The sequence below is a fragment of the Salmo salar genome, chromosome 23 (assembly GCF_965601325.2).
Source record: "Salmo salar chromosome 23, fSalSal1, whole genome shotgun sequence".
In the NCBI taxonomy this organism is placed as follows: Eukaryota; Metazoa; Chordata; class Actinopteri; order Salmoniformes; family Salmonidae; genus Salmo; species Salmo salar.
In genome coordinates this window covers 4,462,285-4,478,710 of record NC_138313.1, presented here as the reverse complement: position 1 = coordinate 4,478,710, position 16,426 = coordinate 4,462,285, and the positions used below count along the sequence as shown (strand labels likewise).

General features: G+C 44.0%; 1 protein-coding gene across 3 annotated transcripts in view; it reads right to left on the bottom strand.

Moving 5' to 3' along the window:
- Window positions 1-16,426, bottom strand: part of wwtr1 (WW domain containing transcription regulator 1) — a 92,772-nt gene that overhangs the window by 3,249 nt on the left and 73,097 nt on the right. The window contains exons 2-6 of one of the 3 annotated variants that reach the window (XM_014168665.3): window positions 15,584-15,720; window positions 7,486-7,599; window positions 2,771-3,015; window positions 498-628; window positions 88-203 (exon numbers count right to left, since the gene is read on the bottom strand). In XM_014168665.3, the coding sequence (XP_014024140.1) occupies window positions 88-203; window positions 498-628; window positions 2,771-3,015; window positions 7,486-7,599; window positions 15,584-15,720 (743 nt within the window). Of the gene's footprint in view, window positions 1-87; window positions 204-497; window positions 632-2,770; window positions 3,016-7,485; window positions 7,600-15,583; window positions 15,721-16,426 lie in introns of all 3 variants that reach the window. The other 2 variants (XM_014168664.3, XM_014168667.3) reach the window with 2 other exon arrangements.

The following is a 16,426-nucleotide window of genomic DNA, read 5'->3' as shown; positions in this document are numbered from 1 at the left end:
GAGTGAAGGCGAGAGAGTGAGAGAAGGCGAAAGAGAGGGCGAAAGAGAGAGAGAGAGAGAGAGAGAGAGAGAGAGGGGGTGTCCTACCTGTGTCCATCTCCTCCATGTTATTGAGGAAGTCCTCTGGGGTGGTGGGGATGCTGTAACAGCCCAGCCCCAGGCCACTGTCTGTGCTCTGCTCCCGTGAGTGCTGGAAGTGACCACTGTGGATCACATACATGACACACACGTCAATACACTGATCCCTTCTGTCCACAAACTGGATCACACATTACAGTTTGAAAGCTGAAAGCAGAAGACAGGCTGAGAGGAGAAGGAGAATAGAATAGCCAGGGGATAAGTGGGAGAGGGGCAGAGAGGAGAGGGGGTGTTGAGAAAGAAGGGAGTGAGAGGAGAGAGAGCAAGGAAGGGGGGGACTGAGACAGACAAATGAGAAGAAACAAAGGCAAAAGAGAGGAGGGATAGCAATATATGGGAGGAGTCAGGAGTGCACTTGCCTGTTGAGGAAGGGGTCGGCTCCATTGGTGGGCATGTTGCCCTGTGTCATGGGCTGGGCAGGGTTGCCACCGGGGGTGGGCACTGGTGCCATGCTCTCCGAGTCCATGGGCAGCTGTCTACACAGCGCCACCTCCTAGGGGGAAGCAATAGGCAGCAGGGGAAGGGGGAGGAGAAGAGGAGGAGAGGGGAAGGAGAGATTCAAGATTACTGAAACTATGTTCATTATTGTTCAAGAGCACATCATGTGCTACAGCACAACGAGGAGAAACATTTGCTGACTCTAGAACAGCGACAGAATCTGCTTCTTACAACTATTACAGAACAATTATCCAAGTAGTGTTTTTCCAGGCCCCAGGCATCAGTAGAGCATAATATATTAGTGAGTGTGTGAACTTCACAGCAATTATCTGATGTGAAGACACACACACACACTAAACAGTCTTAAAGAAAGTGGGCCACTGGTTAAGTAACAGGTGTGTGCTTTCTGATGTACAGGTAACCCTACCCAAACACACACACACACACACAGTTAGGCACTCGTACGGGATGAGTATCAAAGACAGACCTACACTGGTGAGACTAGGAGGAAGGGAGAGAGAGGGGACTAACCCTTGCCTGTCCCACTGCCCTGACACTGTTTCTGGGGTTGGATCGGTGTCAGTCTCCATGCCTCAGGCACTACTAACTTCCAGTGCACAGTCACCTGAGAAACACCAGATTGCCGTTCCAATTCACTTTGAATGGCTTACCCATTCAGCTGATGGGCTGTGTGTGTAACAAAATGGCTGTATATCTAAAGGGAAGGGGCTTTCCAGGCTTCTGAATACGGCTTTATAACAGTTGACAGGTGTGAGTGTGACATTGGAGCTGGATGGACTGAACACCACAGTGTATGGTAGTGAACAGAACGGTTAGAGGAGGAATACACCGGTCTATAGGGATCTATTTGCAGACAGTCAGACCAAAGCAGAGTCTAGGGGAGGACAGTGGAAAATAGAGACGCTACTGCTAAGGATGGGCCTTATTGGCACACCAAACACACCTCCCCTCTCCCAACCCTTGGCCAACCCCACAGACCCCAGGCCATTCAGTGCTGCTCAGTGCTCAGGGTGGGCCGAATGAGAGCCAAAAAGTTCTGGGTAAGATAAACACTTCCTGGATGAGGTCACTGGCTGGATCTTGAAGGCAGCCATTTTGTAAACAGACTGGTGTGCACATCTCTGACACACTAAAGGCTTCAGCAAGCTTCAGTTCGGCTAGCGCCGAACAAGTGTGCTCGCATACTCCCTTAAAAGACCTTTGCTTCAAAAACAATAGTACCGTTTGTCCATTTTGAGATGCCGTAGCCAGTATACATTTCCTCAAAATAGTCAAGAAAGGAGATCTTAGTCATAGTTTTAGGTGCAGTATTTCTCGATGAAAAAATGTGCATGAAAAGATTTTATTGAAGAATCCCTACTGTTGACCAATCACCGACAAATCAGCTACCGACTTCAGCTTACCTCAATAAAAAATGTTGGTGTGCCTGAACAGCCGAAAACCTGTCGAAGTCCAAAACGTCACAAAATGTTGTCGAACTCCTCTGAATTGTTTCTGCTAAGAAGCATACGGACGCCTTAAGAGTTCAGTGTGCTCTCTCTCTTTCACTCTCAATGTAAACACTGCTCTTAAACACTACCCTGCCTTCGTGTAAGTGTCGGAGTAGATGGTTTAAAACAGAGAGTAGCTAGTAGCTAACTCTTTTCAACCACCAGGGGATGCTAATGTGCAATCCCCCCCAAATGCCATAAAAAGGCCCAAAGCATGCACTCAAAAGAAACTACTGTCGAGCTAGGCAGTCAATTTCCTGTCTTTCTGGGAGTCTTCGGGGAAACCCCCGAAGACGTGATGCGTTTGTTTGTGGCCAGTATGTATGTGTACATGCTAATGTGTGTTTAGCTTGAATAAATTGGGTCGAAGTGTCTCTGAGGAAATAATGACTGATTAGCGATATTGTGAGCAATAAACAGAAGAGTGAGACTTGAACAGGAAGACTGAGAACAGAGCAATCTCTCTGTCTGTGAGACCAAGGCCATAGGGGCAGACCAGACTGGGAAGATGAGGGAATGGGGGATGTAATATGTTTGTGTGTTATATGGCTTACTAGAAATACAGGGCTGTTGCTTATACTGTACTAGGCCACATCTACTTAACCATCACCTTTCTCTCATGATTAGAGCTTAGAGGACTCTTTAGCAGCTGGGGGTTATTGTTGAGGTCTAGATTGCCTCACCTGTCTCATGAGCTCCTCCTGTCGTCTCTGGATCCTCTCCCTCTCCAGCTGGATGCGCTGCAGCCTCATCTTCTGCTGGTGCTGGGAACTGACCCCCACGCCCAGGGGACTGGACAGGCTCATCATCCCAGCCTGGGAGCTCTGCTGCTGGGGGAGTGAGCCAGGTGAGCCTAAGGCTTGGGCCTGTTGGGGCTGCTGCTGCTGGGTGTGTTGCAGTTGCTGTTGGTGATGGTGTTGGGACATCACTGTGGAGGGAGAGACAGACCGGAGGGGGGGGGGGGGGGGGTTGTTATTAAGGCTAGAAACAACAAACAGTGGAGGACAGAGAAAAAGGGCGAGAGGGTTATCTTGAGGCTTATAGTACTGTGATAAGAATGACTGCGCTAGTATGTACACAGTACTACTGCAGACATTTCTATCAGGTCTATTCAATCAGGTGAACAGCAGCTGATTCTGAACACTTTGAGCTCAGCTCACTTCACTAGTTCCACATCACCTCTTTTCACACCACTGCTCTGGGAAGGAGACAAGGTCCAGATAGTAAGTTAGGCTGGAAATGGATCCCCCGCGCATAGGCTACATGTATTCATTTTATTTCACCTTTTTTTCTTTTTAACTAGGCAAGTCAGTTAAGAACAAATTCTTGTTTTACAATGACGTCCTTTGTACATGTACAAAAACACCGTACGCACGCACGCACGCACGCACACACACCACACACGGACACAGATGTAAACTGTCGGCATAAACACTTCACATGTGATAGAGCTTGGTCAGGTTGTTTCTCGCTGTCAACAGAGCCTAAGCCACATACTTTAAAGCACACCAGCAATATGGATAGAATACTGCTCCTGCGCTTAAGAAGGGAAACCAGATGGCCAGGACAGACTAGACCTCCAGCAATAGCATCTAGACTTGGCTATTCCAGACAACAGACAAAAGGGGTCAGTAAGGTTGGTTTCAGAAAAAAAATAAGAAAAAAAAGAGAACATTGTTTTTGGGACTTGTCTACTGTCTCTAGTCAGATAAATATCAGCTCATTCTTTCGAAGACTGAATAATCACTATCAAGCAGTGATGAGCTGTTTTCTTTGTTACCAGCGGTCGTTAATAATTAGCCAGGCCCCTATGTCCGACTCGGTGAGCCCGGCCAGCTCAGTGACACAGAGTGAGAGGAGTGTAGCTTAACGAAGGCCAGGACAGTGATGCAGTGTTCCGTTTTCTGTCTCAGGACAGGACAGACACACGGTCGCCCTGCTCTCACAAGAACAACTAGACTGACAGAAAGAGAGAGAGAAATGGGGGGGGGAAGAAAGATGTGTGATCGAAGCACAACAAGCATACAGTATTTAGTTAGTGTACAGGACAGAGCCTGCCTTGGGTCTGGACAGAACAGGAGACGGAGAAATGTGATCATGATTTGGTCAGTTCATTCACTTGGTCAACATTATTCACACCTCAATGGAGGTCTTTAACTGCAGCTTCACCAGTATTTTTTCAACAGTATCGAATAAAAACTTGCTCAAACTTTTAATGGATTCTCCAGAGCACAAAGTCATTGTGTATGTGTGACATAAACTAATCACACATGGCATAAATGTAGCAGTAAAGGCCCGATTTGGAGCTGAAAAGGCACATGGCACAAAAAGCAGACAGTCTGGTGGTTTCAGTGTGGACAGACAGTCTGCTCTCTCTCCTTCACCCCATCTCTTTCCTTCTATCTCTCTCAGCACATCTGTTTCTCTTTCCCTCCATCTCGCTCTCCTTTGCCTCCTCTCTCTATCTCCTCCCCTCTCTCCTTTGGCAGTTCAGTGTGCCTCTCTCCCCCCATCTGTCAGCTGGACCTGTAGTTTACTTGAAGTCTGGATGAAGAGCAAAGAAGGAACATACATAGTTTACCTAACCTCCTTTCCCAAATCACAACCAAATGGGTTCAACACAGACTAAAAGTGTGTGGGGAAAGTTTGACTCATGTAAGAAAAAAATGGTTGTGGCCTAGCTGTTATGCAATGTATGATTTCATCTTTCTTTCTATAAAAGCAACACATTTGTGGAACATAAGGTGTTCCTCAGAGCCCCTTAACGTACTTCACAATTCGGCAAAATAACCATCCATAATCGTCCTATTACACTCAATGATGTAATTCCCAGAGGCTCGATGCACGGCCATTTTGGTTCCAAAGCTATTCATCGCAACAGCCTTCACGTTTGGTGAAGGGGCCAGACAGGAAACCGTCCATTAGACATTCAAACATATCAAATAGATTATGCTTACAGCTATTAAGAGGCCTGGGCTAAAGTACATGACAATGATGGGAACATTTATTTATTATACCCTTGTTTTGTTAGAACCAAATAGCTTGAGTGGAGGCCCTAAGTTTGGATAGGGGCCAAACAGACAGACACACACATGCATGCAATTGCACACAGAAACACTCAGAGCAGAATTTGTAGGTTTGGGTCTGGGACAAGCTTATAGGGCAGGACACATCCTGTCAGAGAGTGCATATTGGGGCTGCAGAAAACAGACTGCAGGCTTTGCACAGCTCCACACAGCCTCAGTCACAAGTAAAATAACACTCCTCCCTCCTGTTTTACCCTCCTCTTCTCCCATGATCTCCCTCGCGCTTCCTCACCTCTCTCCCCTCACCTCCCCCTCTCTAACCTCGCCGATAGACTAGAGCAACAAGACGACGAGCCAGCACACTACAACCCCTCACAACTCTGTCACAACATCAGTAGAGAAATAGAGACAGAGAGAGATTGAGAGAGAAAGGAGTAGCAGAGAAGTTGGGGTCAAAGTAAAAGGGAGGAGGTAAGGGTGTTGAGAGAAAAACAGAAAGGAAGAAAGGGAGGCTGAGAAACGGGGGGGGGGGGGGGACCGTAGGTACCGAGTGGCGCTGCTCTGCCAACAAAGACCTAGTTTCGTTTACTTCCCAGAAACAGCATCAGCTAACACGTGGAAAAACTGACAAACTCAATAAAACCTCCACCATCTCCTGTGTGCGTGCGTTCGTGGGTGTGTTACATTTGATAAGAGACAGCAGAGTGATTTAATATAATATAAAAGGATATGTGGAAGTGACACTTGTAAGGATCGAATTTTGTGTGTATGTTTGCGTGTGTTTGTATGTGCATGCTTGCACGCGAGTGTGTGTGGTCGGGGATCAGGCAGGCTGGCAGCACTCACACACAGCCAGTATTTGGGGACAGCCTCTTGTGCAACAGGACCCGTTTGGGCGGCTGGCTGGGGGAATGAAAGACTAAAACTAAAAAGTAAATGCATTATTTTAAGGCAGTGCCAGCTAAAGATAAAGTGGACTATAAGTTAATGTTTTCCATATTCAAAAGGAATTTTTAACAGAGCAATTTAGTGTTGATATGTTCCTCTCCTGGATGTGTATACCAGTCCAAACAATTCCCATTTTAAAATCTGACACCAATTAACTCTCCTCTGTCAAAGAAAGCTTCTGTTTTGCCTCGTTGGTCTTACCTCATCCATCTAGGGACCGGACAACATCCATCTAGGGACCGGACAACATCCATCTAGGGACCGGACAACATCCATCTAGGGACCTGACAACATCCATCTAGGGACCTGACAACATCCATCTAGGGACCTGGCAACATCCATCTAGGGACCTGGCAACATCCATCTAGGGACCTGGCAACATCCATCTAGGGACCTGGCAACATCCATCTAGGGACCTGGCAACATCCATCTAGGGACCTGGCAACATCCATCTAGGGACCTGGCAACATCCATCTAGGGACCTGGCAACATCCATCTAGGGACCTGGCAACATCCATCTAGGGACCTGGCAACATCCATCTAGGGACCTGGCAACATCCATCTAGGGACCGGGCAACATCCATCTAGGGACCGGACAACATCCATCTAGGGACCGGACAACATCCATCTAGGGACCGGACAACATCCATCTAGGGACCGGACAACATCCATCTAGGGACCGGACAACATCCATCTAGGGACTGGACAACATCCATCTAGGGACCGGACAGCATCCATCTAGGGACCTGACGGTGCGGAGGTTATCCAGCGCACAGAGCTCCTGGGTACTCTCCTGTTGCTCCCCCAGACAGACACACACGCCAAATCATAAACGCACCTCGTCCACGCATAAACACACCTCAGATACGACATCTCCCACTATTTCACTCACATCACTAACTAACACACAGAAACTAAAACATACTTTAGTTGAAATACAAGCACACAAATGCATACGTCAAGTACACATGCAAAATCAATCATCATGCAGGGATAGGAGAGCACTGTCAGGACAGGAAGTGACAATCACATGTAGAAAGCAGGAGAACCATTGGTCACTGGTGGGAGGGAGAGGCAATCATTTTTATTGGCTTTCATAAATCAGAGTTGGCACTGTCATTGGCTATTGGAATCAGACTTGGTACCCAGATAAGCATGTGATTGGGTTTCTCAGGAAGATTTAGCTAACTCTTGTCCAAGCAAAGCATTCCTCTAGCTTCTCACAGGCAAAGCTCAGTCCCAGGAGGCAACAGGGGGAAAGGGGTCAATGGTCAGGTATGAGGGATCAAGGGGCATGGTTTGATTAGTTTAATGCTAGTAATTTTGGGGATGAAGGGGGTTGGTTGGGTTGGAGGTTTGATCAAGTTGAAAAAGGTACCGATTTGGGGGATTTGCGGTCCACTTGCGGTCCAGAGGGTACTTACTGAGGCGAGCATCCACGCGCGGGTCGATCCAAGACGTTCTTTGCGTTTTGTGGTCAATGAAGTAGGTTTCTCCACTAGGGTTTTCAGCCTGCTCCCAGCCATCAGGTAGCTCTCCTGTTCACAAGCAGCAGCAACACCACGTCAGCCAGAGTACTTCAACTTTACCAAGCCTGACTGATGCAGGTTTCTTGTGACCAAATTTCATATCTTACAGTATGTTCATTTGATTGGACAATAAAGCTTTTGGGGGATTTGAATTCTTTGGAGCAGAAACATACTGGTGAACAGTAAGCTAAATAATTACAGTTTGACACATTTTCAATGTTTCTTCCTCAGTCACTCACCTTTTGTTTCATCAGGTGATTTGACTAAGAATACAGTCAAGGAGTTGAAGTGGAATGGAGAGGAGCAGAGTGCTTTCTCACAAGTTTCATGATGAGTCAACATGGCTAACAGTGGAGATGAGCCTAGTCATGACTAGAGCTAAATCTGAAAACGGCTGAGTTCACTCACCGAGTTGCCATGGGAGATAGAGTGTCAAGGGATGAGTGGGAGGTGAAATTCCACTGAATCTATTCTAGAACTACAGGGACAGTGGTCATGATCACCAAACGTAGTAGTGGAGAGATACCAGGTAGCTACAGTATATTTCTAGTCGTTTCTTAGAATCAGGTGTTTTAGTGCTGGTCTGAAACAAAACCCTGCACACCATCACCTCTCCAGAACCAGGATTGGTGATGATCACTCTAGATACCCGTACAAGAATCACAGCACTCCTCAGGGAGTAGACAGAATCGACAGTACGGGATCAAGACCTGTAACTGGCAACCATAGACCTGTGTGTTGTCTGTTAAAACCCTAAAGCAAAGTGTGCTAACATGTCCATCTGAGAGGAGAGAAGAGAAGAAAACAAAGCAGTAGAAAACAGCCATCAGGACAACAAAGACAAAGATAATTCCCCTTCAACAAAGACTGGGGTGTCCGGGGGGGGTGATGATCAAATCCAGTTTTGAGAGATAAAATTAAACTTGTGAAAACTTTCCATGGAAGATATGCACAAAAGTTTGAATTAGGCCCACAAGCTCCAGTCAGGATTAGTCCTGATGTGCTTTAGGAACATCCATCAGAGTTCATTTAAAGTAGGTGACCAGACGTCACCGGTTTCCAGGAACAGTCCCCGTTTTTGGTGGCCTGTCCCCAGAAATGTCCCCGTTTTTAACAGTGCATTAAAAACAGACTGCAAAGTGAAATTATATATTACGTGGCAAGAAAGACCAGGCAGCAGAGCCTACCGGTTGACGTCTCAATCGCGTTGTGCTCGTTTTGTCCAACAGAGGGGGCTGTATAGCTATAGCAGCTTCATTCACTCTTCTTCTACTAACTACTTGCTCGCGGCAGTGTTGCCAACTTAGCGACTTTGTCACTATATTTAGAGAGTATTCAGAGCCCTCTAGCCACACATTTTCAAAAAAGTGACTAGCAACAAATCTAGCGACTTTTTCTGGTGTTATTGGAGACTTTTGGAGACCCTGACGTGAAAGCACGTATTGTTCTTACTCTTCTCAACGAGCAGCGGGTGTTGCCGTGGGCCCCACCCCCATCCCAAAGCACTCACAGGCGGCCCAGTCCTCGCGCAGCTGCAGTCAGAGCAGGAGATATTCACCCCTCTGCCTCCAGGCTGCAAATGAATCGCGCATGCGGGAAGCCGCCGCTGGCTGATCCCGCCCTGGCTTACATAAAAATAAAAAATGAATTCACCTGAATTAGGGCCAGACTAGTTACCATCATTTTCTTACATTGCCATTGACAGTTTTTTCTATTGTCTCTTTTTGGTCCATTTAGATTGTTAATGTAGATTGCATACAAACATTTGTTTTTTTTATGTTATGGTTAAAAAATTTCATGTTTTACTGTGACTTGTTGTAGGCTCCTAAGTGGACCATAAGGTTAAAAACCAAAACAAATTAAGAAAACTAAACAAAAAAACAAAACAATAAAAAATGAAGTAAGTCCACCGGAGTGTCTCTTTTGGGACTTTTGCCAGTCCCAAGCTTAGATAAAGGAGGAGGGTTGGAATTGTGACATAAAAATAAAAAATAAAGTTCATTTGTAGTTCTAAACATATTTAGTTTTTTTTTTTACTCACTTTGTCTCTCCCACGACGTTATTCCTCTCTCCTACAACGTCCATCACAATTACATGCACATGGCCAATTATGCAAATTAGGTGATGACGTCATTTAGCAACTTCTAGAACAGCCAATAGCTACTTTCCTTACTGAGGAGTTGGCAACACTGGCTCACTCTAGTTTTAGAGAAAACTGCTGTGGAAAACTCAGCCAGAAGCTAGCAAGTGTCAAGTGAATCCACAATATCACCACAAAGTATTTTCAAGCCAGGTAAGTTACAATCGTTTGAGATACTAGCTAGTGATGTTATGTCACCATTTTTTATATAGGATATATGATCTGCTCTATAAGGTTTTAAATAGCTTATGTTAGCTAACATAAGCTATGTCGACTAAGTTATCTAGCTAGGATAGCTAGCTACTGTCATGGTAGCTAGGTAAAAAAAAGTTCACATGTAAACATGCAGTGGACGGGCTATTTTGAAAATATGATTATATTAAATGAATGCACAATTAATTATGAGAATATTTATTTGTAGATTACAATTTTAATGGTTTGGCATTATAATAAGTAGTGTGAAAATACATTTTTAAATTCTCATGGATAACATTAGCATAATGTTTTCTGTTAGAGTGGAGAGGAAGGAGAGGAAGACTGGATAGGAAGAAGAGTGAAAGAGGAGGAATGGTAAAGATATGATTACAGAGCCTGCCAATTTATTACTCCAAACAATGTTTTTGAGATAAAATACAAAAATGAGGCAAGCAATGGGAATCTGTTAACCAAAGTATTTTATCTAATAGTGTACTATTTATTATTAAAGATTGGAGAGGAAGGAGAAGGAAAAATTAAGGGAGTAAAAAGAGTGAAGCGAGGAGAGTGTAGAAGAGTGAGGTGGAAAGGTAAAGAGAGAAGGAAAGGAAGAAAGACGAGTGAAGAAAAGAGGAGGAGAAAGATTGGAGCAGAAGAAAAAGTTGAGAGTAAGAAGAGCAGACAGAGGAGGCCCTTTCCAAGAAACGGAAGGAATGATATATGGACAGCAGCAAGAAATAGGTTCACTGTTCCTATGCTTATTGTGAAGACAAACTTCAACCTCCCCTGCCAGGAGTTCATGGAGAAGCTGGCCAAAGACAGAGCAATCCTGGAGAAGATACATTCTTCTGAGAAATACAGATTAGGTTGGTATAAGTATATTATGTAGTTACCAATCACATCCTCTTATTTCTTTATGTTGTTAAGTATTTCACATACTATTGCCTGTTTTTTTAATTTTGCTCATGTTCTCTTATGCTCTTATTCTACCCAGACTACCAGGACCACTGAATGGCTGTTCAGATTGGACCGTTCTGTCTTGTCTGTAGTGTTTGTGTAATATAGTTGTTTTCTCTATCACAGTGAGCTTGTTAGACTAAATACATGAAACTGGAATTGTCCCCTTTTTATTTCGTAGATAATAACATTGGATATTTTAATGATATATTGACCGCCGAACTGGAAATGTCCCCGGTTTTAATTTCAGAAATCTGGTCACCTTATTTTAAAGTCGTAGGTTTAGAGTTTGCGCGCGTGTGTGTGTGTGTGTGTGACATCTCTCAAATAGAGCAGTGGTAGAGAGTAGGGAGGAGAAAAACATCCCAGTGACGTTTGAACAAGTCGAGCAGGGCGGTGTATATACAACTACTCAGGATGAGCGACTCCATTCATACACTCACACACTGGGCCACACACCCGCGATCCCGCTCCGCTCTGTCCTAAATTTCCTAGGTCTCTCTTTAAATTTTCCACCTGTTTGGTTCTCTCACTCTTCCTTTAGTTTACCCCTCCACTGCACACTCAGCCCATCCCTCTCCAACTGCAGACACCTTTTTTCCATGTCATCGACTAAAATGGCATAACAAAGCGCACACACACTGTACTGAAAGAGGCAGTGGTGATGTTCTGCAGGCTGAGCCAGGTGGCTGTGATATGGGTTAGCTAGGTCTATTAGCGGTGCTAGCTAGGCTAATGCTAACGTGAATGAGATTAACCAGTCAATGCCAATCTGTGTTATGAAGGAGATGTCAGGCTCTGTCAGACTAAGTGGAGCATAAGAGGGTGGGGAGGGCTTCCTTATCTCTCCACCTTCAACACAACAACATGCCTCTCTCAGGCAACACAGATCCTGGCTTTTGGTTGGTTCACACACATTCTTTGGTGTTATTGTGGAAAGGGACTGCTCATGTTATTGTGGTAGTCCCCAGGGTGAAAGACGTCATTGGTCAGATGGGGGTGGGTTCTACTATTATGGGGGTGGGTTCTACTAAGTTAACATATGGAATTGTTTTAAGGTGGTCGTACCATGGATCATTTAGCTATTTTATTAAGGAAGGTATAAAAAAAAAATACAAATGATTTGATAAAATTACTACTATAGCCCATAGAAATGCATTGAATAACACATTCATAAAAAGGCAAAACAGACAGTCAAAAAATGTATAATAAGAAATAAGGTTTTTGAAGTGTCTGTTCTATACATACATACGACCACCTTAAAACAGTTCCATATGTTAACTTAGTAGAACCCACCCCCATAATTAATTAGCTAAAAATAAGGGCTAATGCTGCATTGAATTTATTACCTAGGCTAGGGCATCTATCTACAGTATATGAGATAAGAAAGCTCAGGAAATATATTTTTGTGGACAAATATTTAACATGTTTTGTTTGTTGGCACAAAATTACTTCTATATTTCCATTCCTTTTTTAAACAGGTACTGGGGTTACCTTCAGACTCGGCCCATGATACGGGGGGGGGGGGGGTCGATCGTGTTTGTGAGAGTTCGTACCCCAAACGGTTCGGACATTACAGACAGAAGTTGGCACATCGACGGTACCGACTTCAGACGAGTTCCGTGGAGCAAAACGGAGATCACCATCGTGTTCGTGATATGATCACTCTATGGAAAGATGAGACTATTGGGATGATCTAATAAACAGTGCTGTAGCTCTGCCACTTTCCACTGCAGATGCGGAAGGCTGACATAGGTGGCTGCGGTAGATTGAGACGCAGTCCATACAACAACAAAAAACATCTAGTTTAAAACAGGCAGATTTTGATGGGGAATTTTTTATTATGTTAGATTGACGCTCAGGTGTTTCAAATCGACTCGTAAAGATTAATATGCATAAGTTTCGAACTTATAGTCTCGGTCTTCACTCTTAAGCAATACGCACATGCTCTCCGCTGGCCTCTTCTCCCTTCTTGTGGGGTCCCTGGAAAAGCAAGACTAGAATAGCTTAAATGGACATATTTTTTTAGCATTTCTTCTACTGATAAGAGGGATGCAAGCTTGCTCTTGTTTGCTGAATGTTAAATACAGAAGCCAAAAGAACCCACGGGGAAATGAGAAGACACGCTATAGCACAGGGTTACTCAACTACTATTTGAGAAGGTCCAGTGACACAAATTTCCTAGGTGGCAAAGGTCCGGAGGGATATCGGCGTTATGGTACAGCGTAGTAAAATACATTAAATGAGACTAAGGACTTTAATTACAACTTCTTTAGCATGTAAACGTGGAACATTGCTGAAGAACAAAAGTGGTTGCATAACTGTCTATGAACAAAGTGCACTCTGAACCATTGTACATGGGCCTTGAATTCACTTTTTTTTATTATTATTTTGAAATAAAGTGCATGTTTTCTGGAGAAGAAAGGAGAGTTGAACAAAAATAATAATCTGAATGCACAGAACGTCACTGTGGGCCATGCAATATTCATGTATAAGTCATTCTGGGCCTTGCCATTGCATCAATGAGAGAAATTTCGCTTTGTCTCCTGCCAATGCTTTGAACGTAGGCACAAATGGTGTGAGAGCAACTCTGAGACACCAGTGCAGTTGTTCATTGGTGAGCCTGGTGCGGTATTTGTTTTTAATTAAGTTGGATTGTGGAGAAGGCTGATTCACAGCTGTATGTGGAGCCAAACATGGTCAGGATGTATAATGCCAGTCTCTTGAGAACAGGAAAAATCAGTTGCAGGCACCATCTTTCCCCAGAAAGTGACAGCGTCACAATCACCAGCCTGCTCCTTCAAAGACACATTTTCTTGCAGCTCAATCAACTTCATTTCAGTAATGTAACATCTACCCATCTGAAGATCTATTTTGCTTCTTCTGACAACTTTGTTGCAGTGTTATCTGTCGAATCATCCACAGCTAATGAAATGCATGCTGCATTCTGAATGGCCTCATCAAGTTGTGAAGTTAAATCTTCAGCTAACATTTCAGTTCTCTTCATTGCAGTGGAATATGACAGTGGGATCTGTTTGATCTTTTCCCTGAGCTCATCCTTTTGTTTACCTCCAAGCAAGGTGTCAGCAACTTCACACATGCATCCTTTTATCATCTCAGCATCTGCATTTTCTTGTGTGTGTTTTCCCAAAACCAAAGCTATCCTCAGTGAACACTCAATTGCATGTTGTTGGGCTGTCAGGGAATTGACAAGGACATTGATGGACCACTCATATTGGGATTTGAGTTGGTTAATCTTGTTTGTTCTCACCTCCGTGTTCAGAGGATACGTCTGATCAAATTTACTATGCCTGGTGTCATAATGGCGCTTAACATTGGCACTTTTCAGTAGAGCTATGGGCTCACTGCATATCAGGCACATTGGTTGTGCTAGTTGCGGGGAGAATGAATAAATAAATAAATACTTTTCCGTCCACTCGTCTTTGAATATACGGTTTTCAGAGTACATCTTTTTTTTAAATGTTTAAACAAGCCATATTAACAAAAGATACTGGTAACTAAGCTCCTATGTGTGATATTAACAATTGAGCCGCACTTTTTCTGCCTGCTTGTCCCAAGGTTCCGCAGAGGATATTTGGATTGATGTGATTGGGTAAGCGGCCTCTTGTATTTGCATATAACCACGCGATTGTATTAGATGGGGCACTAGTAGAGGTGGGCGTTGCTTCGAGAGAGCGCGAGAGAGGTTGCTGAGAGGCCGTTGCGCCCGGTTGATTTTTTAAAGCTGTCTAAATATAATTGATTGACATAACAAAATGCGATGTTGTCCGGTCCGGATTGACCCTTCTCTGGGTTCGGACCCGGACCACGGTTCGCCAGTTAAGTTTGGCTGCTATAGCAGTTATTTATTCAGACGCATAAACATTCCATCTTCGTGAAGAAAAGAAAAAGCCGTCTGCATCTTATTTTAGTCCTATATTATTCAAGCATGTCATTACAATGAAGATAAAGACAACAAAACAAATGAATTTACCTGTTGAGCATGAGGAAGGAATGAAGGTAATACACACGTCGCACAACATTAGGGGAAATAGTGTGAAAGGCAGGTTAATGCGTCAGCCTACTAATTATAACGTTTTAAAATTGGCCTATTATATTTCAGAATTAAACTAATTCACTAGGCTATAATTGTAACTTTGTAGGCCGCATGTCCTGCACCAGCATTGCATGTTCTCTCCCAGCTTCATGGTTTGAATGAGGTGCATAATTCCAGTCCATATAATACAGTATAATACAATAATACTGTCCATATCCAAAAAGATTACTGGAGGTTGTTTTATTTATTTACCTAAGAGAGCATACGTCGATGAGCTTTTATGTTATTCTGTTGTGCGTAATGTGCGGTGGCCTACAGCCTATCAAAAGTACGCCTATTGAATAACGGCACAATCATTTGGGCTTTATTGGGCTTGGGGCTTGATGTAGGGCTCATCTGGTTTTAGGTAGCATCAGCCTTGAATTTTCATGCCGATCAAAGCTCTGATCAAAGTTCTAATCAAATCTAGACATTTGCATATATTTTAGAATTAAACTTCCAGTTTTGGCGGGAAATACCAGGTTACCCGGCAGGAAAATGATTTATTCTCAGAGTGGAACATTTGTAAAATACCAGGAATGTAGTCAACCCTAGGGTGTGTGTGTGTGTGTGTGTGTGTGTGTGTGTGTGTGTGCGACACTAACCAAGGTTGGGCTGGGACAGGGCCATGTTACGTTGCTGTGGGGTGGCAGAGGGTGGGGGGGCATGGAGGCTCATCTGATTCATGGCGGCCGTCATGGTCTTACGAGGGTCATGCCAAGTAGTGATCTTCTCCACGTGACTACAGAGAGAGAAAGAGAAGAGAACATCAGGTTAGACAGGCGAAAAAACAAAACAGAGTTACTACATGTCAGAGATTGTTACCCTGGAACTGGTCTTCAATTCCTTCCCTTACTCTTCTCCCGTTCCTCATCTCTGTCCCACATCCACATAGTGATTGGGGGGGAAAAGAAAGACACAGAATATAGCAATATCATATCGATTCTCCAAGTATGAATTCTCAAAATAAACAAAAAACATTAGCTGGTGCTAGTCAGTTGTACCTGCACCAAACCTCGTATTTCTCCATCTCTAGCTTGTTATCAATCTTCTTTTTAAAAATGGTGAACCTACATGTTTTCAGCACTTTTAATTCCATGACTGATCAAATTAATTTTCTTGCGGCACTCTCTTGTCCCTCTGCAGCAGAGCAATATGTTTGGAACACCGAATCGCAATATCGAATTGCAATGCATATAGAATGTCAATACATATTGTATCGGCACTGTGATAATATTGTATCGTGAGCTCACTGGCATATCCCAGCCCTACACCCACGGCTAGCCTGATGGTAGCTAAGCTACTGTACACGATATTCCAGCCCCGCTGCATTCTTCCATAGGGCCACATCATGAGCAGCAGCAGGCCTAACAGGTGGTTCGTTACAGCAGCTCAGTGGCTCATTATAACTATCACTCTGATCATTATATCATCAGGGATTACACAAG